Here is a 26192-nt window from a genome sequence, read left to right as displayed (position 1 = left end):
TATCTCGGCATTGTTTCCAGTCATCCTGGACTTCTCCTTGCCTCTGGACTCAGTATCGATTTAGGAGAGGTGTGGGTGGAGTTGCGCAACCCTTGCCTCACAATTACATGCATAGCTGCCCCTACAAGACTGGACGGAGGCATCGTCTAATACTCTGAACGTATATATGGTCTGTTCTTTCATACAGTTGAGTGCTGGACAATCACCAACAGCACAAGAAAGTGACTAGAGACAACTGAAACTTGGTTCCTGAGGGGAATTTTGAAGATATCCTGGACAGAAAAGAAAACAAATCAAGAGGTATTAGAAATGGCGAACACAGAACTATCTCTAATAAGAACAGTACGAAAAAGACAAATGAGGTTCATGGGGCCAGGTCTACAGAAAAAGAAGAATAGAACAATTTAGTTTGCTGGGAAGATCATGGGTAGAAGAAGCAGAGGACGTCAGCAAGAAACATACGTTAACAGTCTGAATACCTGGGCAACATCAAAAATGATGAGCAGCAATGAATCATGAATGAATCGAGAGAGAGAGAGCCTCCGTCAATGCCTTACCAATGAATGAAATTAATTCTGTTTAGGAATGTATGAACTCCCAATTTCTCCTTAGTTGATGTGTGTGTGTGTGTGGAGGGGGGGGTGATCAATTAAACATATACATTGAATAGTGATGAAAGTGTTCTGGAGTATTAGATTTTATCATATGGGAGGTATCATCGAAATCTTCAAGTTGAAAGATAAAAGTAAGCTGAAGATAGAAGACTTAAATATCAGAGAGACCTCTACAAAGTCCACTAAAAAAAAAAAAAAAACTTCAACTAGCACAAAAGTGGAAAAAAAAAAAAAAAAAAATGGTGAAATGTCAAGAACGGAAACCGTCAAACATGAACTGAGTTTTTAAAAGTCAAACATGTGTAGTGTGAATTAAAGTTTCAGTTTTGTTTTGCTTTTTAAATAAAAAAAATATATCATTTTATAAACCGTTTTTGTATATTTTATTTTGAATTTAAGTTTATAGTTTTAACATAGATCATCATATTACAAAACATTTTTCGTTTATTATATACCGTATTTTGGGGTAATTACGCCAAATCCGTGGGTAATTGCACCAACTAAAAATGTGCTTTTTTATATACGTGGTTGCCAAAAGAGCACTTTTAGCTAGTTGGCATATTTACCCCGGACTTGGCGCAATTACCCCAAAGTACGGTATGTACAATGCCAATATGTATAAAAAAAATAAACACACAAAATACATAATATGTATATAATATCAAAATTTTGTACCATTACATATATATTATTTTTATGCTTACAATCTTTCATGCTTGCACAATCATCAGTGTAAGAAGTGATAATTACTGCTGGTTGGGAGATTCGAACCCAGTCAGAAAGTCATCTTTGATGTTATAGCCTAGCATTCTACCTCAAGGCCCCCAGCAATTAACACAAGAATTGAGAGAAATTCTATAAATGCCAACTCAGTGGGCATTAACCGTAAACAGTCAGAGTATTTTAACAAGAAACTGGAATATTGCATGCACACACACACACACATGTATGTATATGTAAACACACACACACATGTATGTATATGTAAACTAGTTAGGTACATTTATTTGTTGTTAGAAGTTGTTTAAAAACCATACATGGTTCTAATTTATTAGAACGGTACCAATTTGAAAGATGAATTTGGGATGCTAAAATCTATGCAATCGAAAAATGGTTTGAAATCCGTTTGCTTTTTTTCTTGATATACATTAACTAGAATTATTTAGAATACGATTGGAGAGTGAAAAATATTGTTTTAAAAATAATTATGCTTAATAATCAATATGCACGAAGAAAAGATAGTGGATTTGAGACCATTTTTCAATTGTGCGGATTTTAGCGTCCCAAATTCATCTTTAAGTTAGTTCTGCTCTCAGTTATTTTGAGTTTGACAGAGCCACATAATGTGCAATATGATTAATTTACTGAGAAAAATATTTGATGAACAAATACTTTTATGAAATGGACGTGTCAACTGGTCATTTTGTTTTTGTGATTTTTACCTCAATAAATTTATTTCTTTAGGGATATGTAAAGTACCATGTTTATGTTGATAAACCACACACAATAGGCCACTTAAAAGGCCACATTTGATGCATTATTGATGAAATACAGCCTAATTTAATGCATAGAGTTATGAAAATCAGACCTCCAGATTATGCCATATACATGCGAGCCATGGGAGTCATATGCCCGACATAGTATTTAAATTATAAATACCGAAAATTAATCTTTGGAATAAACCACAAAAAATGTTTCTGTAATTTATTTGAATTTAAAGTTCACCACCTCTAAAAAAAAATAGTAAATAAAAAATAACTTGTATTTGCAGAACTGCTACCAGTGCATGTTTCTTCCCTTTTGATACTGGCAATACATGACATCTTTGGCCTATAACTTCTTGTAAACTTTATAGATGAAGGATTTAGCAACTTTTTAACAAGTATACAATATTTACATTGCTGTGTTCAACCTCTATAACTACAAAAAATCGTGTGCCAACTTATTTCTTGTGTAATATCTCATGCACCTTGCATGTCCATGGTTATCAAATATTTTTCTCATGGTGGTAGTGGTGGTGGGGGATGCTGGAATTCACATTATATGCTCTGCGATAATGTAGCTATGGTTTTTATTCCCTCGCCCCTTTTTAAATATTTATTTAAAACAATTCTGGGAGTTTATATTTTGTAAGTTGATCTAAAAACTAATTTCAATCATACAATTAAAGAAAAGGGAGAAAATGCTTAAAAAAAAAAAAAAATAAATAAATAAAAAATCACATTTTGATGAAGTTATAACAAGATTTCCTGGTGACTTTTTTCTTTTCTTTTTTTGAAAAAGAAAAAAAGTTTTTCTTTTTTATTCTTTTAATTTTTTTCTTTTTCTTTTCTCTTTTCTTTTCTCCTTTTCTCTTCTCTTTTCTCCTTTTCTCTTCTCTTTTCTCCTTTTCTCTTCTCTTTTCTCCTTTTCTTTTTCCTTCTTTAAATCCAAAGAAAAAATTACTGGGAAATTTTGAATTGTGTATCATTTTTGGATAAATATATTTCAAAACCTCCACCAAACCATTTTTGCAGATTCAAGAATTGATACCATTTAAACAAATAAGCTGATTTTTTTTTTATTTATTTATTTATTTTTTTTAAGCAAAAGAAAAAATAGAGGACAGTATTAAATTACCCCCCCTCCCCAAGGCAATTCCAAAAATCAACATGTCTTACAGATTATAAGATAAACCAGGATTCTTCTTGGCTAATTCTCAACAATTCCATAGAAATAATAAAACTTGGCATCAAATAAAATAAAATGATCTATAGACACTGTTTAATTCTATCAAAGCTCTTAAGGTGGCTTGACAAGCAACTGGCTTAAGCTGGGATCAAAATTTGATTGTCTAGACAACAGTTAGCACTTCTCACTCCTGTGCCATTTGGCAACTGCTACAGTAGGTGAAAGCACAATGATAAACATTGTCAAATGCCAAAAGCTCCATTTGTTTACACAAAAAGCATTGCATTACAAGCTAGTGGCAATCTATTTCACTTACCAATATGCTCAACCGACAGAGCATATTTAAGCCATCCACAGACTGTTTCACCATATCACAGTCTCAGTTTTTTTAATTATTTTACTTTGGTTAGCTTCAAGAGATCAAGAGGCTCCAACCTGGAATTAACATTTGATTTGATTATTATTTGAATTTATATCTGAGGGCTCTTTTAAGACTAAACATTGCCTCTATGACTACTATCAGTATTTCGTGCCAGCTTGGTCTTCCAGGGATTTTTTTCCAAGTATTTAAGATTTCTTTTCATTAGGCCAGTTGCTCCTATCACAACTGGTATTATGTTGATTTCTTTAAGGAACCATGTCGTTTTTAAATCATTCTTGAAATCTTGATATCTTATCTTTTCCCGTTCAGCTCTATTAAGGCTAATGTCACTTGGGATGGTGACATTGCTAATGAGCACATTTCTTTCAGGGAGTTGTGCGTATATGTATAATCAACCTGGGAATTTCTATGTTTTGCCGCAATACATACAGCGCCTAGCCTTCCTAAATGGTCACGCATCTAGTACTAGCCAGGCTCATCATTGCTTAACTTCAGTGATCTAGTGAGAACCGATTTGTCAATGTGATTATGCTATATATAGAGAGGTGTGTTTAATTCACTGGGAGAGATGCACTTAAAACATCTAGACAATCGAAGTGTCTACTGTCTCCTATCTTGTGCCAGCTATTGCACCAACATAAATTAGCAGTTGTACCAAAAATTGTGGTTGGTTCTGCACAAAGCCTTCACCACTATAAACGAATCATCTGTGTAGATTTCCAAGCAACTTAGGTTGTTGTGGCGGAGTTCATGCATCAAAATTGAAGGGAAGGGTCCATCATATACATATAATCAGTTACTGTATTATGTTCTTGACTTATCTTTGTATAGTTTGCAGTTATCTTGGATTTTTTTCTTGCCACTAGAATCAAGCAGTACCGATTCAGGAAATGTGTAATTAGAGATTGTGCAATCTTTGCTTCACAATTAAATGCACAGCCACCCTTACAGGGGGTATTCATTGTCTCTTAAGACTGAATAAAGACTACAGACACGCACACATGTATCATGTATCGACATAAAATGTTATAAGGAGATATATTTTATCTATCGATTTTCAGTAGTTACTTCAACAGTGATTAGTATGTTAGTTGAGCTAGGTAGTAAGTTATAAAAATATATGGCAGGTAAGCTACACAGAATCTTCCACATTTCACTCCTGTAAGCAATAATGGAATTTTAACCTGATGATTCCTCACGGATATAAAACACAGAAGTTTCTAGTGTAATTGTCATGTATTCATAACTTAGTAATACTCGCTTTAGTGATATGTCATATATATATATATATATATATATATATATATATATATATATATATACACACACACACATGCTTTAGTGATATGTCACATATATATATATATATACACACACACATACACGCTTTACTAATATAAATTTCAAATATATACATACACACACATGCTTTAGTGATATGTTATATATATATACACGCTTTAGTGATGTTATATATATATATATATATATATACACGCTTTAGTGATGTTTTATATATATATATATATACACACACACACGTTTTAGTGATATGTTATATATATATATATATATATATATATATATATATATTAAGTAATGTGATTTATAATTTAAAATTTAAAAATCAAATTTTAATTAAATTAAAAATCCGTTTCATAAGAAGGAACAACAACAAAATCAATTATCTGTATATATACAAATATACACACACTTTTGTGATGTTATATATATATATATATATATATATATATATACATACACACACACACGTTTTAGTGATATGTTATATAAATATACATACATTAGTGATATAAATGGTGTTAGATGTGTGTGTTATACTGTTTTTTTTTTGTTTTTGTTTTTTTTTTTTCAATCTGTTATAATCAACACACAAGTTGATACGATGCAAAAACTATATTTAGTGTACTATTTGTATTAGCTGATGCTGTCAATATACTTGGTGTGTTAGTAGCGGAACAGAATTGCTACCATTATACGATTACTAAGAATTGAGCAACGCATTCGATGGTAGGATGCTAATATCAACAAATAGTGCTATTACTGCTATTATATTCTATGTAAATACTCGGTAGCATTTTTGTCTGTATTACCTGAGTACTATGATTGCTGTTAGTACATTATTGATATGAGCAGAATATCAAATGTGGTCTTTATATTAGTATTAGTTGATTTTAGTGTTACTACCCTTCACTACATAATAAAGACCAATGTGCACTTATTTATACATCAGATGTGTGTGTGTGTGTTGCTCAACTTCGGTGATGTGATGAGAACTGGTGTGTCAAGATGATTATACACTACAACAATGAGCCTGGCCAGTACCAGATGGGTGACCATTTGGGAATAGCAGACGCTATATGTGCCCTCCACTTATCTTGGCATTGTTCTCAGTCGTCCTGAATTTCTACTTGCCACTGGAATAAAACAGTGCGGACTTGGAAGAAGTGTGATTGGAGATTGTGCAACGCTTGCCGCAAAAAAATTTATGCACAAGTGACTGCATCATCAGTGTGTTCCTAGTTTTTGACAACGATGGACAAACAGTTCAATTAAGTGAGTGTGTGTTCATGTGATGAAAATTACCGAAATAATATTCCAATGTGATGAAAAAAAGAAAACCAAAATTAATTATATATTAACATTTAGTCTTTATTTCATGCCATAAACGCATTACATATTTTGAATTCTAACGGCTATGTTATGTGCCCTCCACCAAAAAAAAAAAAAAACATCCTTTTCACATTACAAACGCACCAAATCTCATATATTGTACGTTTATTTTATTTCTTCAAATCAATCATCCCAAGGAAGTCTTGAAAAAGAGAAAAAACGTTGATGAATATATAAATAATTAGCAAGCCACACGGCATTGCCCGATCATAAAATATGCTTAAATGATATTTTAATTTATGCAAAGTTTGTATTTTTACTTGTAGAGCAAATTCTCTATTGATTATTATATTGTACCCAGTATATAGTAGTTATTGAAAGTTTAAAAAAAATATCGGTGCCAATCAATATTAATATTTACAGATTTCATCTAACTCCATGGAATAAGGAAATAATCTTTTCTGTGTTATATTCCTTGTTTTTGAACAATAAATTTTGTAAATGTTAATTTGCATAATTTAATTCCCTTATATATTATAAATAATAATTATTCTTTATACCTACAAATACTAGCGTTTCTGGCTTTTGCAATCATCAGTGTAGGACGTGACACTTTCTGCTAATTGGGAGATTCGAACCCAGCAACAAAGCCACCTTTGACTCCATTTGCTGAGCCTTTACCTCCAGGCTACTAAATAATTGCCACAGAAATGAAAGGAATTAACAATTTATAAACACCAAATTCAGGCATGGACAGTAGACAGTCTAGAGTGTTCGCACGAGGCGAAGTTGTGAATATTGTGTGTGTGTGTGTGTGTGTATATATATATATATATATATATACACACACTAGCTAAGTTGGCATTGCTTTTGGGCTATAAAAACAAAATAGAAAATGTTAAAAAGTATGTAACGTCTTTCTATTAAAACTTCTATTTCTACATTTATCTTTTTTTTGTTTCGTTTTCCCTTATGTTTCCACATTCATCTCCTCCATCACTTTTTTTACCTCCACCCAGCCAATTCCTCTTTTGTTTCAATGTATTAAAAAATAATTATAATCTGTCATTCATTTTTCCTTCATATGCTAGATAACGTTGGAAATGTTTAGGGAACTACCCTCCTAATAAAATCTGGCCCAGTAGAACGTCGAAGAATATATAATTATTTTTAAATTTTAGATATTAATTATCCAGGGCAACGCTGATCAAGATTATACTAATCCTGTGGGTGTTTGTTTTGTAGTTTCTGACTTTTAGCTAAATATACAAACACACAAATTATATTAACTTTTTTGCGACTAGACACATAACATCCATCGACAGAAAATCCTATACTAATATATATATATATATATATATATATATATAGTAAGTTACTAACTAGCTCTACCTACATATTGAGCACTGTTGAAGTAAATACTTAAAGTTTACGCATAAATTTATACTTTCTTATATTTAAGTGAGTAAATGAAGTATATACATATTTTATATATTCTAGTAAGACCAATCTCCTGATGTTGCCCGGTGGAAATTTAAAATATCTATTAAAAAGAATAAATTCCCACTCCCATTTTTTGTATTTGCCCTCTGGCGAATTGCATTTATCTTGGAAGGTCATCACCCATTTTCCAAACTCTATTCTCCTTTGCTTTGTTTTTTCTCTCCCTCTTAGGTACCACTCCTAGTTAAAGATTGATCTGTGTTTTCAGTGGTAAATAAACCAGAAAACAGTGGGTGGTCTATTACTTGGATAGGTTTGGAGTAAAAAGAAAGGCAAACATTAAAAGTAGGACTGTGATAAGTGTTTTAATCACTGGTGGGCATCTTTTCTTTATTTCTTATGATTCTGGAATAAAAGTCTTTAAAGATCTCAGGTGGTGGAATGGATGTGTTCATTTAACAAAAGAAAATCTGATAATGACATGACAATCGAATGTTTATGAATTGTTTTAATCAACGGCAGACATTGTGTTGATACTTCTTATAATCTAATTTGTAAAATTCACTATGTCTTTGTATTACTTATATTGATCGGACTATTGTTCTCTTCTTGAGTGATATTAGTGCAATCAGGCATGTCGGTTGTTGTTTGGAAAGGAAAGGAGAAAAGTTACTCGCTCCGTAGATATTTTTGTATTTCTGTGAGTTATTCTCCATTTTTTGGTCATTGTTTCAAATCTGTGAGAAAAAAAATTGGTTTACAAAAGGGTGGCAATTCTAATAAAAATCGACGGAGGGATTACCTCCCTTCCATCACCAAAATTTTAAGGGTGTACAATATTTGTTTTTTCTATAATTAGAGGCTCTCAAATGTTACTAAATTCTAGGCTTGGTCTGCTTTGTAACTTTATTTATTTTTAGCATATGCGCTGCCTCCTTGAGTCGTCTGACTCTCCACCTTGCATCCATGTCAATTATTTTGACCTCGTTCCAGAAAGTGAAGTCTGTTCCTTTTTTTTTTTTTTTTTTTTTATACATATGTGATCAGCTAGTTCCGACTTTTCGACCTCTTCCTGTGTTACGGGTTACAGTGTTCTTCTCACCTTACGTTTTAGGGGGTGACTAGTCTTACCTTTGTATACTTTTCTGCTTTTGCAGGAAATCTCATATAGTCTTTTTTGTCGTGAGATCTGAGGCTTGACTCGTACTACCTGTTTTTTGAGTCAAATCCGTCTTGATTTTTTAACTGTTTTCGGAGATGCCTTTTCTATATGGTGTGCATAATGTGGCAAGTTTTCTGTTTCTATCTTTTTTTTTTTTATTTAACTGCATGTCCTCTGGGACACAACGTGGGTAAAAAAATTGCATTTTTTGTGAACTGTTCTTTTATGGGTCCTTAGGCAGTAAAAATAACTGTTAGGGGATGAAAATTGAAAAAAAACAAAAACAATTGGAACTTAGCAAACGTAAGCAGACTTAAAGTATTCTTGTACATATGTGCAAATATATATACACACATTTATACATGAAGTTGGTTCTCCTTTATTTCTTATCCATCTGATGATAGCTTAAACACTAGTGATTAAGGATAGGTTGCTAAATCTTTTGGTTTCGATTATAACTGATGACACCCAAGTCATTTTTTTGTTTTTTTTTTACTTTTGAAATCACTACTCTATATTGGGTACAATATAATAATCAATAGAGAATTGGCTCTATAATAATAAATATAAAATCTGCATCAATTAAATATAATACTTAAGCATATTTTACGACCAGGCAATACCAGGCGCTCTGCTAGTTTTAGATAATTGTATTAAAATATAAGTCGTTTAAAAAAATTGGTGAGTGGAAGTATGTATTCACTTGACAAAAACAGAACAAACCAACCTACGTAAAGTGAATGATAATCATGATAATTGAACCATAATAATGTGTTTTCATCAGTGACCGAAATATTGTATATTTTTCATAAAATAAATATTTGAAACTAATTAAACAATTTATGAATCGTTTTCAAAACAGAATAATTGCTAAGATATTTTATATTTGTATTAAGAATAACTTTTGTGACAAAACAATGTCTCATTTGTATTGTGGGACATTCCATAATTAAGTGGAGAAAAACAATCAGCTATTTGTATTCAGAAACATATTTTATTCCTTGATAAATAATGCAAACAGGCATTTGCGCTTAGTTGTAGTAATTAATTTATGTGGATATCGTGTTTTATTGACCAAGAAATGAAATTATAAGTATGTAATGGAGATCGTATATCAGGATCAGTCTGAATGAGACAGGATCAGTTGCTGAAAATTGGTAGCTGAACATCAGCGGGCTCTGGAACGGGTAGCCGGACGTCAGCGGGCTCTGGAACGAGCAGGCGGACATCAACGGGCTCTGGAACGGGCAGGCGGACGTCAACGGGCTCTGGAACGGGTAGGCGGACGTCAGCGGGCTCTGGAACGGGTAAGCGGACGTCAGCGGGCTCTGGAACGGGTAGGCGGACGTCAGCGGACTCTGGAATAAGTAACCGGACGTCAGCGGGCTCTGGAACGGGTAGCCGGACGTCAGCGGGCTCTGGAACGAGTAATGAGCCCAGTTCACTGGTTGTAGAGAGTAGTCTTAGAAGACTAGCAGGCAATCGTAGTTTGCATTCAGGTAATTGGCAAAAAGTAGCCTTGAAATGTGCTGTTTGAATTACTGCTGCTGAGATTCTGCAGCTGTTGATCTTGGTCGACCTGTCTGGGTGCATCAAAGTCACATATCAGGTTTCCTGCTTTCTAGCAGAGGAAATTTTGCAGAGGAAATCCTTTCTTTATGAAAGAGTGTTTAAGTTATAGGAACGATTCTGATAAATAACAGACAAAAATTAATTCCCAACTGAACTTGTCACAATCAAGAGTTTTAGATGTATATTGACTGTTTATATTAAGTTCATAAGAAAATCGTCTGTTTTTGTTTATTTGTGAAAAGACAAGTTTTAGGTTTGTTTTCTCTTGATTGTGATCGAGACAAACGGAAGTTATTAGCACGCATGCTCATGACGTTTTGGTCACATGACTGTTTCTGCTGACAAGCGTAGCCATTGTTTGTTTTTGCTTAAGTGGAAGCAGTGATCTGACACACACCGCGACAACATAATATTTCTGAAAACATTTATATTTGGTCTGCCAAATCATTAGCATACAGCATCTCTCCCACACAACCTGTACAGAATTCCTTGGAGAATGCTTGTAAGACACAGATGAAAGTCAACAGCATAGAACTCATTTTATACTCCTACTTAAAAAGTAAAACTGTCACTAATTGTGCTGTTAATCTCAACACAACTTAGAGAATTTTGGAAATTGTTTGGAGAACCTCTACCAACAACTTGTTTGCACAAAAACCATCAAACAAACTTTGGATTTTCATCTGCCCTTCAAAAAAAAAATGTTATTGTTAAGTAACAGAATATACAACATGCAGTTTTTTCATATTTTTATGCATTCTCCAATCACGTGTTTTTAACAGAAAAATTTGAACATCAGGAGATGCTCAGTTTCTTTTTTAAATTTAGGTTAGTTGGTTGTTTTTGTTTTACGGCATATCAACCCTTTTCAGGTTATTTAATGTCGAATCCAGTGATTTTGAAGAAATTTTTTTTGATAGAATATATTTGCGTTTTTTTTCTTTTTTTTTTTTTTTTTTTTTTCAAGTCGGTTTCTATTTAACCCATAGTTGGGACCCTCCAGGTCGGTCAGAGTGGACCTGGTAGCAATGGCAATTAAGGGATGGCTCGACGCCAACGCCCACAAGCTGGGGCCTCACCATTGGATATAGTTTAAGGTCATATCCAGGACCTTTAAATTTAGGAGATCTTGACAAATTAATAAATTTTTATTAGATTCAATAAAAATTTGTTTTTAGTTTATTTATCAAAGTCTCCATCGGTATCTGCACTATTCCACTTTTTAGTTTCCTGAGGGTTTTTGTGCTCTTTTTTTTCTTTGAGGGTGGGAAATATAATGTATAATAATACTTCTATACATAGGTCCTTCATCATAATCGTAGTTTAGTATGTCTGAATTAGGGTCACCATTATAAATCGGCTCCACCTCATTTACAAGTGATGTCAGAAATTAAGTTTTTAAATGTGACAGATGTCCCATCCGTACCAAAAAGGTGTTATTTATTTATTTTTTACATTTCCTTTATTTAACACTAACATGGTTGCCCATCGTTGTCCAGCACAAATAAAAGTGTGTAATATTTTTCTTATAAAACTATCTCAACTCTCTCTGCCTCTCAAATACCATTTCATACTAAAGATGGCAAAAAGAAATCGCTCTAACTGTCGACCCCCCCCCTCTCCAGAATACTTTTTCTCCATTTCTCCAGACTCACGAAAAGATATTAAAAAAAAAAAAAAGAATTTGGCGATTTTTGTTTCAGTTTTTAACGTGTACAATAAAACTAACCATTGTTTTTATTGTTGTCTAAAAGAATAAATAATGCAAACGTTTTTCCCACCTCTCCTAAATTAGTTTTTAAACAGTTTATGCTTAATTTTGTGAAATATATTTTAATTCATCATGATATATTCCTCCCAAGTATTACCCCTTCTTTTCGGAAGAAGATAGGCAGTACAGTATATGTTCATTCCTCATCATACAATCTGCTCAGGATTACCTTTTTTATGTGGAGCAAGGATGGGATGTATATATTCTGTTATACCATGCTCCCAAACATTAACTCCTATTTTTTGTGGGGATGGGTGTCATCATGATGTCATCCTGTTAGTCATTATCTGCTTCTTTGTAATCAATGTATGTACTTCGTTCATCCTGGTTTTCAGAAACTATCTGTCAATTTCATTCAATTGTGTAATTTCTTACATTAATTCTGACTAAATTGACTCTCCTAAGAAAGTCAAACAGTGGAGGTAGAAGTATATTTCATTCAATCAAAAACAATCCTTTAACACTCCCTCACCATTCACCGGGAATGCTACTTTAATCAGATCCACTCCTCAAAGAAGATTGTCATCGTTTCATTTCCTCATTCCGTGATATTATCTTTCACCAATGACAACTTTACTAGGTAAATAATCACTGCTCCCTTCTGCTTTGAGTTTTGTTTGCCAGGCAATTTGATTGGCTATTTAGAAACATTTCTCAGAATACAGGATTATATTTGCTGAATGTTTACAAAATCCATTTACACAAAACGTGGTGTCTGTTCATACTCCATTCACTAAATGCAACGGTAAAATTAAATATTGCACATTTTATTAACTAGTACTACTACATGTAATTATACTTCATTCTGATGAATAGTGACATAGCAATTAAAATCGACTTCTTCTTATAAAACACAATTTTATGCTGTTAGATAAGGATAATTTCCCCCTTATAACTTGCTATTATTATACTGGTAAGTTTTATTGTACTTATACAATATATTATAACTTGCTATTATTATACTGGTAAGTTTTATTGTACTTATAAGTTCATAGTAGCAGAGGTCCATGCTCACTTATAGACATATCATTAAAGACTACAAATGTATTTGTGTTTAAAATTGCAATGTTAGTTTTCCTAACTAAATCATTAATACTTTTCAATGTTATGGAAATAGTTTACTGACACGAATAAATGATTCCTTTGCTCACTGGTTTCAAATGAAACTCTCATCGCACATATTAATGACTTTGTAGATGTCAGTATTATCATTAACATACGTCTACTACTTGGTTTACCTTCAGGTAATTCCTTTTCTTTTCCTTGTTAGTATGACTTGTAGCAGTAGTACTGCTGATAGTTGTAGCAGTAGTAGTAATACTTACAACCAATGGAACTTACTGAGTATTGCCCAGTGTTGCCCAATTGTAAGATACGCTTAAATATGATATTTTAATTTGTGCAGATTTTGTATTTATTATTACTAGCGGGACCTGTGGAAATTCCACTGGGTACTCATTCATATTTAATATATTAATGTTGGCATTCTGTAGATGTTCAGTGTAAATGGAGACGCTCTGATGCGTTGTAGCTTTTTTTGTTAAAACTGCAAAAATATTTATCTAAGCTAGCACAAACACCTGGCAAAGTCCGGTCAAATATATTTTAATTCTTCCAAATTTCGTATATATTATATGTTCTATCAATTTTTATATATTATAAAGTTGCGATTTCAAAAATAAAAACAAATATCCATATGACTTGGGGGCATAAAACCTTATGAAAAAAATGTGTGTGTATATACATATATATACATATATATATAAACTTGAGGCCATTCAACCATAACCAAAACTTATGAAGAATCCTTGATAAAATTAGTTATAACAAAAAAAATAGATTGCTTAAGTGCCATCAGCTATAATCAAAACCAAAACTTATGAATAATTTTTGGTAAAATTATTTATGACAAGAAATGGAAGTACATGACAATTAAACCACCCAGATGTAAGCATGACACAGAAAATAACACACACGCTATTGCATTACTATATAGATTAGTTCTCTATTGATTATTATATTGTGCTCAGTATATAGTAATGATTTCAAAAATTTTTTAAAAAAAATACAACTTGGATGCCATTAGCTAGAATCCAAGCCAAAATATAGTTTTCCAGCCTTTTCGTTACCCTCTAAACTACATCCACGCTCATATAAAGTATTTTTAAAAATGTTGTTTAATCTATAAATGTATATTTGCACATGCGTAGAAGACCACTTCATATTAGCTTATGCTCACCAAGTTCCAATTTTTTTTTCTTTTTCAATTTTGACCTCTTAGCAGCTATTTTTACTGGCTAAAAACCAAATTGAATTTGTATCACAGATCTAAATCCTTTATATATCAAGTTTCAAGTCTGCAGAATAAAAATTGACAGGAGTTTGGTAGACCATTCCTCAGACAGACCAGGTCACTTTATATTATTATCATCATTGTTATTGGGTAATATTCAAACGGTTACTTTCAAAATACGTGCCAATCTTTTGTGGTTTGTTTGGTCTAAATTTGTAAGCTGTGATGAGGCAACCTATCCACCATACTTTTTTCCTAAGAGTTTTGGTGGTCTTCATATTTTTGATGTATTAGTCCAATATACCAATTTTCCGTCATATAAAAGATAACTTTAAAGTCTCGATTTGATTAATGGAATTATTACATTCGTTTTTTTAGTAGATGTCGGTTTAATGGTTGAATTTTATGTTTTTTTTACAAAAAAAAGAACATCCTCATTCTTAAAAGTACCACTAACCGTAAGTCCCAGTGTCCACTGAATTAAGACAACAAATTTGTAAGGTACATTATTTTGCCTACTCACTGTAATCTATTAGTTTTATTCTTATTATCCGTAGTAGAAACATTCAGCTGTTACAGGTTAGGGTATGGAGTTTCGACAAAGTCTCTAAATCATTGCATAACTTTATTGTGAGGAAAAAAATTCTGTCTAGGCATTGAAAATATTTTTTGTTTAACATTATGAGGAATCTTTTGGAGTTTATTGAGAAATACACCTTTTGTATTGAGAAATTTAAATATGTAAACATAAAGCTAAAAAAAACAATTTATCCAAAATGGCCGTCCATTTGGGCTATATTGGATAAATTCACCCAGTGTTTACATACTCAAAGTGTGTATTTCTCATTACACACTACCAAAATCCCTCAATAGATTTTACCTCAGATTCCTCATATAATAATTAACAAAAAATAAAAATATGCTGATACAAAATTTTTTCTCACAATAAACTCCTGCCATAATTTAGTGACTGTCAGAATTTAAGTTAATTTAATTTCTTAGATAACACTTGGTCGGATCATCTAGTGTGTGTGTGTGTGTGTATGGTGTTTTTTTTGTTTGTTTTTTTTAGAGGTGGCAAACTTTAAATAGGCAAATCTATTTTCTTTGCAAATTTGGCAACTATCAGTTATTTTGAGTTAATCATGGTTTGGCAATTCATCATATGGTTTTAGCAGGAATGTGCCACATGCCATGCAGTGCGCAATACGATCAATTTGCTGTGAGAAATATTTTAACAACTAGTTTCACAAAATGGACCTGTCAACTAGCCAACTCGTTTGTGCAATTTAACCGCTATTAAATTGTTTTATTTGGATATGTAAAGTCCCATGTCTGATGAACCAGACACAAGAGACAACCTGGAAGACAACATTCGGCGCATTGTTGCCGAAATATCCTTTAATCTCTTATATAATATTTTGACTGCAGAAATTTCCCTCTGGACCAAAGTATCATAGGTTTGCAATTACGGATATCACATATTAATTCATTACGTCTAGGCTATTTGCCATGATTTTGTAATTTTCAAGCACAATTTTAGGCACATTAAATCATTATAATAAAATGCTACATTGTATCCTAGAAACAACACCATCAATATCACAACATCTACAGAGGAAGTAGTCCCTATTTTTCTCTATAAATATTTAGACCTTCCACTACTGCCAGTTGACACCGGGACCTATTCTACATTTTCTTACAATACTTACATTGCACGCATCGTAACTGGTTATTAGCTACATACACATATAATCTTTCCATTACGCAATTCAAAAAATAATAAATTCTCCCTTTTCAAAATCCGCCCCATCTGATTGGCTCAGACCGGCCAATTCTATTATTCCAGAATCCACTTCTTCATACATAAACAAACGCATAGATACTATTATTTATTTGTCAATTTTGGAGCGTCTCACACCATGCTGTTTTTTTATTTGTTTTGTTGGGGGGGGGCGTTTTTATTATCTTTTTTTTATCTTTTTTTTTTTTTACATAGTCACATACCAAGGCCAAGAGGCCACTCAAGGATAAGGGTTAAAGAGTGTACAGTAGAAAATTGGACAATATAGTACTCGTTAGTAATGGAAATTCAGTAAATTTGTTAACTTATATGGAACGGCTCATCAAAAACTTGGTTATGTTAGACTTGAAGACAACCATATTGTAGTCAGCTGGAAAGCAGGCAAACGGAAGAGTTCCACAGGCGTGCAGTTCTAAGAAAGAAGCTTTGTTCATGGAATCTACGTTTAGGTTTAGGCACAAAGAAAGATAAAGAGTGGAGGAAATTATTGATAGTGTTTTCTGCTAGACGGGTGTTTCTTGTGAAAGTTTGGTGAGGGAGAGGGCATAGATTGGAGCTCAGTCGAACACTCGCTATGAAAATAACGATAAAGCAGACTCGCAACATCTCTTCTGTGAGAAAGAGGTTGCAGGGAAGAGAAAAGGACATCCCCTACGAGGCTACAAAGTCTATTTTGAACTCTATCAAGGTAGGATAAGTCCTTTCTAGCAGCTCCTGCCCAGAAGTGGCAATAGTACTCCATCCTTGGATGTACCTGGCTCTTATATAGATAGAGAATTGCATCAGCAGTGAGATATCTACTGGATCGATAGAAGGATCCCACCATTTTTCTAGCGGCCTTGGCAACGGATTTAATGTATGTGTTCTATTTCAAATCAGGAGTAATGGTCAAGCCCAGAAGCTTGTCAAAAAACATGAGGCCTCCCCAAGACGAGAGCCATTCATTTCAATCGATACCAGATGGGAATCAGAACGTTGATGATGTAAAGATAAAAGCTTGGTTTTAGATGCATTAAAAGTAACAAGCCACCTCTTTCCCCATTGGAGCACTTGCTCAAGATCAGACGATTTTTTGTACCATTTACTAATACTGTGGACGCTTGTACTTATATTTTCCTACGCTTACCTAGGTTTCAATCATGTTACTTACGTCAACCGCTTACAGCCCTTAAATGATGCTATTTCTTTTGTTTTGTTTTCGATTGTTGACAAACAAATTATAAAAACGTTTTATGTAAAACACATTATTAGACACAAAGGCTGAAATAAAACCAGAAAAAAATTTCATTTTTATTATTTTTGCATGATTTTTTTATTTGACTAAATTTACGATATTCGAGGCCGCCATATTGCTTTTAAAATTTGGCCTTTCTAAAGTTTGACAGATTGGCCTTTTTATACGCTATTAATTGAAATTTGGTTCCATGAGAAAGTGTAAAAAAGACCAAATTTGGCATTAAAAGGGACAATCTGTCAAACCTTAGAAAGGCCAAATTTATAAACCAATGTGGCGGCCTCGAATGCCATACATTCAGTCTCATAAAAATGATGACAAAATAATAACAATGAAATTTTTTCTGATTTTATTGCAGCCTTTGGGTCTAATAATGTTTTATATAAGATAGTTTTTCTTATTTTTGTGTGTCAAATAATTTACGCCGCTAATCTACAAATTTATCGTAAATTACATGAAAACACTTATTTATTACATATTTGCTTTTTGTTTACTTTTCTTTTCCGGACTCATTATCAACACTGCTCAGACATTAACTTTTTATTTTTTTGGTAAATTTGTACCTTAGCTCCACTCCCACAATTTCCTTTAAAATGACGTTTATAGGTTTTTGACTATGCTGAATAAGACAATCTTTTAACTTTGACGGTGACAAATAGTTTTAGGGATGTAAAGATATGCATTATGCATTGTAATTCAGTGGCCGCCAGATTTATATGCACACGCGATAAACAAATCTACTTCTCTCCACCCGACACTGCCCCCCCCCCTCCCCCAATTTTTTGGAGGAGGGTTATAATCTTTGTGGGTGGATATGCTGATAACGAATATAAAGATCAAATTTGAGGAAAATACTTTGACACCCTCCCCTTCATAAAATGGAGTGTCTATTCCGAAAGCCGTTCTTACCATGGCGAGGTTGGGGGGGGTGCTTATTCAAAAAGCCGGTCTTTACATGAGGAAGTTGGGAGTGTCGATTCCAAAAGCCGTTCTTAACATTAGCACATTGGGGGTTGGCCACCAACAATAATCATAGTGTAATTTTTTATGAGGTGGGATGGCATGCTTCCCCTGGGCAACGCCAGTTAACGGGTCCTGCTAGTTATGCATATATCAAATTTGTCCATATCCGATCATATTTGTAACCCCTTCTCTCACACTCTCCCCCATGTATAAAGGGTTGCTATGCCGTAAAAACATACCTAACGAAAAGTATGAAACCCCTCACACACATTTTATATGGTTAATAGAAATGGTTTGTCTCCAATAAATCAAATACATTTTTTTTCTTCTTTATAGAAATCGCTCCAGACAAGGCATGAAGCCATTCAGAAACGATCATACACTGATTGGTATTCATTGATGCTTAATTCTTGGAGCCTAATTTAATGACGTTTTTTCATAAAATATTACCTTTGCTTATATATATATATATATATATATATATATATATATATATATATATATATTACTATAATTATTGTTTTACTACCTACAGACATTACTGTTTCATCATTTCGGGAACCATCAGTGCAGGGAGTTACGATGACAGCCAGTCGGGAGATTCAAACCCGGCCATGAAGCCATCCCTGATTCTATTAGCAAAGAACAAACCACACTGCAATGTTAACTGCGAGAAATACAGTTGAAATTAACATTTTATATAAAGCATAAAATGTCTAGACGGTGATAATAATCTTATGATTATAACATCATGATCTGTGCATGTGAGCTTAAATGACTGACTTTAATTTCAACTTAGAGTGCTCAGTAATAAGAACCGAGTTCTTAAAGGAGCTGTTATAATTATTACTATAATTATTTTTTAATACCTACAGACACCAGTGTTTCATCCTTTCGGGAATCATCAATGTAGGGAGTTACAATTACAGCTGGTGTGTGTGTGTGTGTATGTATACACACACACACAAGCAAAGATACCCACACTTCGTGCGGGACTTAACTGTACACTTGTACCTTGACCTTGAAAAATAGTATGCACCATCTCTAGGTCGAAGACTATCATCATGTCTGGTTTGGTCATGATCGGTCTAGTGGTGTTGGCTGTAAGAGTATATATACATAGGCTATGACCTTAACCTTTACCTTGGAAAATAGTGTGCACCATCCCTGGGTGGGGAACCACCATCATGCCAGGTTTGGTCATGATCAGTCCAGTGATGTGGACTGTAGGAGTTCTACACACACGCACACACATATAAACGCTACTATTATTTATATATATATATATATATATATATATAAAGCTGTATGTACATGTGTGTTTAACATCTTCTCTTATCACCCATATCTTTTAATCATTCATATATCAAATCTATTCATATCTGATCATCTTTGCAACCCATTCCATCCCACTCTTCTCATATATAATCTTCTTCCTTGTATTTTATTTTTATTTATTTATTCATTTTTTCTTACCTTAACACGTTTCAAACGATTCTGATTCACCACTGGGAAAAGACAGACCGCGTGCACACACACACACACTCACGTGTACCATTAATGGCAGTAAATGGCACACTTTATATCCCATTTAGTTACTCGGTAATTCTGCTTTTAGTAGGATGACAGCAGCGGTAATACTTTAGCACCCACACGCACACACTTCTCTCTCTCTCTCTCTCTCTCTCTCATATATATATATATATATATATATATATATATATATATATATATAAGTCCACGTGGGTGGGTCTATCCTATTAGGAACCGTGTGTATAGATGAGTGGGGAATATCTCTCTCTCTCTCTCTCTCTCTCTCTCTCTCTCTCTCTCTCTCTCTCTCTCTCTCTCTTTCTGAACGTTTCAGCATCTGACATTCTCAAATCTGGATTTGGGATATTGTCATGACAGACACAGAACTGGTGCCATGTCCGTAGAAGTATGTGAGTTTTGTTTTTCACGTCTCTGAACTAATTTCGTTTTTACTAACAGTACTTTAGAGTTTTCTGTGATTGGATTTTTCACGCACACACTATATATATATATATATATATATATATATATATATATATATATATATATATATAATGTGTGTGTGTGTGTGTGTGTGTGTATAATGCGTGTGTTTGTATTTTCTTTTAGTTTTGTCTCCATTTTACGCTTTCTTTTTTTCATTTCATATTTTTTAAATCTTTTTCTTTTTTCCTTTCATCTTATTTCTTGTATTTCAGCTTTCCTCTGTTTTTTTGTTTTTTTTCTCCTTTCTATGGGCTCTTCTCTCTGTGAGAAACACACGCATGAGGTGGTCATTGTATTAATATAGGTAACAGAAGTCAATAAATTAGAAAAGTTGACACCTAAAAGTTTAGCTAGTTATTTCGTATGAAAGTGTTGCTATACCGTAAAAATATAAACAAAAAGTATGAAATTCCATACAACACATAATTTCTCTGGTTAACAGGAACAGGTCCTCTCTAATGAATCAAATACAACTTTTTTTTATTTATGGAAATATCGCCCCAGACAAGGCATGAAATCACTTGAAGGAGCTAACAAGAACGAAAGATGCGATGCCTTAATATTGAAAAGACTAGGGGTATGGGTAGGTGGAAAATTAGTGTTAGATTCTATACTTTAAATCTCCCAACACTATCTCGCTCCCTATTTGTGCCCCAAACTAAACGAAAATTCCATGAGCAAAGTTTCTTTCATAGAACTATCAGTCTGTGGAACGCAGTACCGTTTGTTCCTGGCTGACTATAACGTGATCGTCTTTTAAGTGTGATGCGAATAAATTTCTATTGATAATTTAGATAATCTAGCTCTACTACCAATGTTCCGTGACTGACCGTGTCCCACCATCTACCTAACACTTATCCTTGAGTGGCCTCTGGGCCTTGATACATGATGACTCAAGTAAAAAAATAAAATCCTTAACTGGCTTGATATGTTTAAAATTATCATTAGGAAAAGAGACCCCAATCCGTCTATTTTGGAGGGAAGGGGGAATCTCTCAATGCTCCCCCCTCCTCCATATCCCATATTTTAGAAGAGAACCGAAAAGGTCAGCAATTTATGAAAACATCTTGGCTTTCGGGCCAAGATCACAGTGTAGTATCTGTTCTAATATTACACTTCACCTTTTCTGTCCTCGGTCAGTGGAGAAATCCTTCATGATTGAAGCAATTTTTATTTTTGTTCCTATCATAAGTGCCCTTTTTTTTTTTCTTTTGTGGGGGGCTGGATTTTCCTCATATTATAAACCGACTTTGTGTCTAACTCTGCCCTCGTGGGAAGGCAAGTAAATAGAAACATCAACTTTGTTTCGGTTTTTTGAGATAAGGAATAATTTTGCATTTGATTATTCTAACTACTGTTCTTGATTGTTGTTGTTCTCACAGCGTTTCAACCGGTGTAACTTCCGGTTGTCTTCAAGTGCATGTTTTCAAATTCGGAGACCAGCTAGGAACAAAGTGTAGTATATGTTCTAATTCTACACTTATTCTATTCTGTCCTCACTCGGTGGAAGAGAACAATTTTGAGACAATTTTCAGTTTTCTTCCAATCCAGAGTGCCACATTTTGGAGGAGGCAGATTTTCCTTACATTAAAAACTCAATATTGTGTTTAGCTTTGACTTCTTGGTAAGGCAAGTAAATTATTTCAAACTCGGAAACTTTGAACAGAAATTTTATTTAATCCTCGGATTAGATTGTTCTTGTTCAGTCCCTAATGACAAGTAGAAGTGTTAAGCATTATTGTTTTATTCTTAGCCATCAGTGTATGTAGTGTAGAAAAAATAAATCGTTGGTCATTCTTGGTCTAATATAACAAATTTGACGATTCTATTTCTGTCACCACAATACCACATTTACTCTACTTTAAAATATCCTCCAAAAAATGTCACTTAGAACATATTTAGCTGTTGTACTACGATGCCATGTGGACAATTTTTAGAACCATTAAAACTAATCTACCTATGAATGCAAAACTTTTTTTTACCTATCACCTATATTAATGTTAAAGCATTCATTTAAATTAATAATGCGACATTGGCTTTTGGAATACTGTATTTATAAAACTAAAAAAAACCTCACACACGGCTATTTTTCCGCTTGTTTTGATTCTTCACTGTTCTCATGTTGAGCGTTATTTTCACATTTCAGCCGATGTAACCTTCAACATAACGCTGGAGAATAAGATGACTCGAAGAAGCAGCACATATGATGGGTGACGATCAGTCACTAAGTAGACCTAATATAGAATATAACTCAATATGGGAACTGTTAATTATAAATAATAGATTATATATGCAGTAATAATATATACATGTAGTAATGAATAGTGATATTTATGTCTAGAAATAAAGTAGGCTTAAGTCTCTTAAAATTTGTACTATAATTATCTGCAAGGACCTGTGGCACAATGGTTAGATTTCTTGGAAAAATTAAATTGTAAAGTGATATTCTCCTCAAGGTAGAGGATTGAGTACTCAGTGTGGGCGATCGAAAAATGCAATTGCTAATTACTAAGGACCTTTATGCAGTCATGGCTGAAGGAGCAAGTGCATGCTACCCCCGTAAAGTAAATAAAAGGTTCTGTTAGAAATTCTGTGCAGATTCCCGAGTTCAACAAGATACTCCTGAAGAAGCTCTGAGATTACATCGGCTGAAAATTACTATCAAGATGAAAACGGTAGTCTGAAGAATCTGAATAATACAAAAAAAAACTAATCCTCATCTCAAAAATCCAGTAACAAATAACAGCAAAGTGCTATGTTTCAGTTTCAATTCTAGCTGATGGCAACCAAGTTGCGTGTGTGTGTATATATATATATATATATTATATTTATTTGCTTCCCCACCAAAGCAAATTAGGCACAAGGCCGTTTTTAATGTGGGGTAAAAACCAGCTCCCCTAAAAGTAGGCAAAAAGGGGGAACTCTGGTTACCAAAAATAATAATTGTCCCAGTATAGAGGGTTTCCCCTCCATTGACTGGTACAAATTATCTTAAGTGCAGCATATGCAGAACAGATACTACACTTTGATCCCGGTCCGAATATATATATATATATATATATATATATATAAGATTTGAAATCGTTACAATATTCTGGGTACAATATAATAATCAATAGAAAATAAGCTCTATAATAATAAATATGAAATCTGCATAAATAAAAATATATTCAAGCCTATTTTACAACCGGACAACGCTGGGCGGCCTGCTAGTAAATATATAAGCCTGTTTGAAACTTGTCATCCAATTTCTGTAATTGCAACTATGAAATGTTTACATTGAATAACTAGTGTCAAAAACAATGTTGACCTTTTTATTTTCCTCGTATTTTCGGGTGCCCAATGGAAACCTAATATGCTGATTCAACTCAAACGCTTTCATTTCCCAATAAGTTTAGTTGTACTTTGTCTGCAATATATCATGAACGCATAAAACAAATATTTTTAAAAATGCAATTTCCACTTGATTATTTCAATGAATAAAGGTGAAATGCTTCTTCCTCTTTTTTTTTTTTCTTTTTTTTACTGATCACGTAATAGCAGGGTGACCGGACGTTGCCTGGGATTGAATGATGATCAACGAATGTTTCACACTCCCATTGTTTCACATCTACCATTTTTCAATCAAATCAATTGATTGCTTGCTCTAGTTGAGGACCCATTGCGGTTCACTGGGAGGAAGCTCACATGGCTCTCATAATGACTTAGTTCATAATACGTTGTAATCTACATTGCACTGTAGAGAACCTACTGCTGATTTTATAAAATTATTTTTATATATAATAGCTTGAATTAAATTTTAAAATGCAAAAGTCAAGTATCATACTTTAATTGTCCTCTAAATAGGCACATTAATTTCAAACACGTCTGTCATATCAAGGAACCTATTAGTGATTTTATGTCGAGCTTTTTGGCTTTTATGATAAAACTTCTCAAATGCACTTTTGATGAGCTGTGTATGGTGTTAACTTTGCTCAAAATCGCCTGTACTTTCTTTCTTCGGATTATTTTGATTATTGATACTTATTGAAGACATTCCGACACAAAACCTTTCTAAGATTACTGCCAGGCACATAAATTACCTTTGTATGAAATTTCATAAAAATCGACTCAGCCGTTGTCAAGTCCATAGGGAATGAACTTACACATACAAAGTTCTTTTACATAATTGTAGAGATGTTTTTTTGTTTTTTTCAATATAAAAAGTTTTTTTAAGACTGGTTCACCCCAAACAAGGAATCTTGCCTTTTCGATGTAAGAGGCTATTGTTTGAGATCATGTCCACAGAGGCATTATGTAAGGAGTTAAGTGGTAAGATGTCTTTTCACATTACATTTAAAAATTCTGTATGTTGTTATAGTCAAGAAATTCCAAAGTTTGAAGGCAGAAACTATTAAAATAGAAGTCTTTTCTGGCATGTAGGGATAGCTACAAAGAAGGGGTGGGATTTTGCTGTTTTTCAGGTTAGTCAGAAGTGTGTATGTTGAGGGGGGCATAATTACTAAACGTTCATCAGAGCACATTCCATTAAAGTACTTGTAAAACAGACAAGGATGGGACAGGAGGTAGAGCTTGATTGATAGTGTGGAACATATTAGATTTGAGGGGATTGGGAGGGGGGTTGTCTAATGAGAGACTAATGGTAGATGCATCAGACCAAATGTGACAACAATACTTAATGCATGGACGAATGGTAGTCTTATAATGAATAAATGTAAAAATTTTCTTTTTATTTTATCACATCTACATAAAAATCAGTATCCAAGGTATTTTTTGTTTTTCTTTAGCGTTTGAAGATCCCTTTCTTTCCCGCTGCCAATGAATTTGTAAAAACGTTATTTTTATGGATAAAATTCCAAGTCCATTTTATCACTTCCTCTCATATTTTCCTTGGCCTTCTATGAACTGAACCTGCTACCTCAACTGTTCTACATCTTACCCAAGAACTCTCTATTCTTTGAACATGCCTATCTGCACACATCTCCTTATACTGTTCAGATCTCATCTCCCTCTGAGGTCATCAGATCTGTCTTTAAGGCTTGTATTACACTTCAATTGTATCATTATCATATAATTTTTCTTCATGCAACACATGTCCTCAACCCTCGCTGGCAAGATGTCACATAAATACATTCTTATAAAAAGGCTGAATTAAAATGAGAAAAAAAATGTGAATGTTTCTGTTTTTAGCCTATCATAATATTTTAAACTTTGTAAAAAAAATAAAAAATAAAAACAATGACCGTTTTATATTTTAATTTTAACTAGCAGGTTGCCCGGCATTGCCTGGGGAATCTACTTTCAATTTTTGTATCCCCCCCCCCATACATGACGTTATACGTGACATGATGCCATACACGAGTCATCTGCAATAACGTCATGCATGACGTCATAAAACATTATATAGGCTATACGGATTTATAAGTTTTTTATTTAAAAACTCCTTCACTCGTATAAACTTTAGTGATTTTTCCCCCCATTATTTCAAACCGGAATATGTAAATTTTTTAAGAGTATTTTTGAAGTTTCCAGTGTTATGTACACACCCATAACCGGAAAATACAACTTTGCTTTATCTAATAAAAAAAAAAAAAATCAATATTATTTGGAAAATAATAAATTCGCTCCTAT

The 26192-nt window shown here is 33.4% G+C and overlaps 1 protein-coding gene across 4 annotated transcripts in view; it reads left to right on the top strand.

Annotated features, from left to right (window-relative positions):
* LOC145254851 (G-protein-signaling modulator 2-like) overlaps nucleotides 1–26192 on the top strand; it is a 635388-nt gene that overhangs the window by 459787 nt on the left and 149409 nt on the right. The window contains exon 1 of one of the 4 annotated variants that reach the window (XM_080113703.1): nucleotides 20404–20481. The exons of the other annotated variants lie outside the window; for them this stretch is intronic. Within the exon in view, the coding sequence (XP_079969829.1) occupies nucleotides 20470–20481 (12 nt within the window). The 5' untranslated portion in view covers nucleotides 20404–20469. Of the gene's footprint in view, nucleotides 1–20403; nucleotides 20482–26192 lie in introns of those variants that run through there. 4 annotated transcript variants of the gene reach the window in all.

The sequence above is a fragment of the Euprymna scolopes genome, chromosome 30 (assembly GCF_053919585.1).
Source record: "Euprymna scolopes isolate OS-2025 chromosome 30, ASM5391958v1, whole genome shotgun sequence".
NCBI lineage: Eukaryota > Metazoa > Mollusca > Cephalopoda > Sepiida > Sepiolidae > Euprymna > Euprymna scolopes.
The sequence above is the reverse complement of the archived record's forward strand: the minus strand, read 5'-3'. Positions and strand labels throughout refer to the sequence as shown.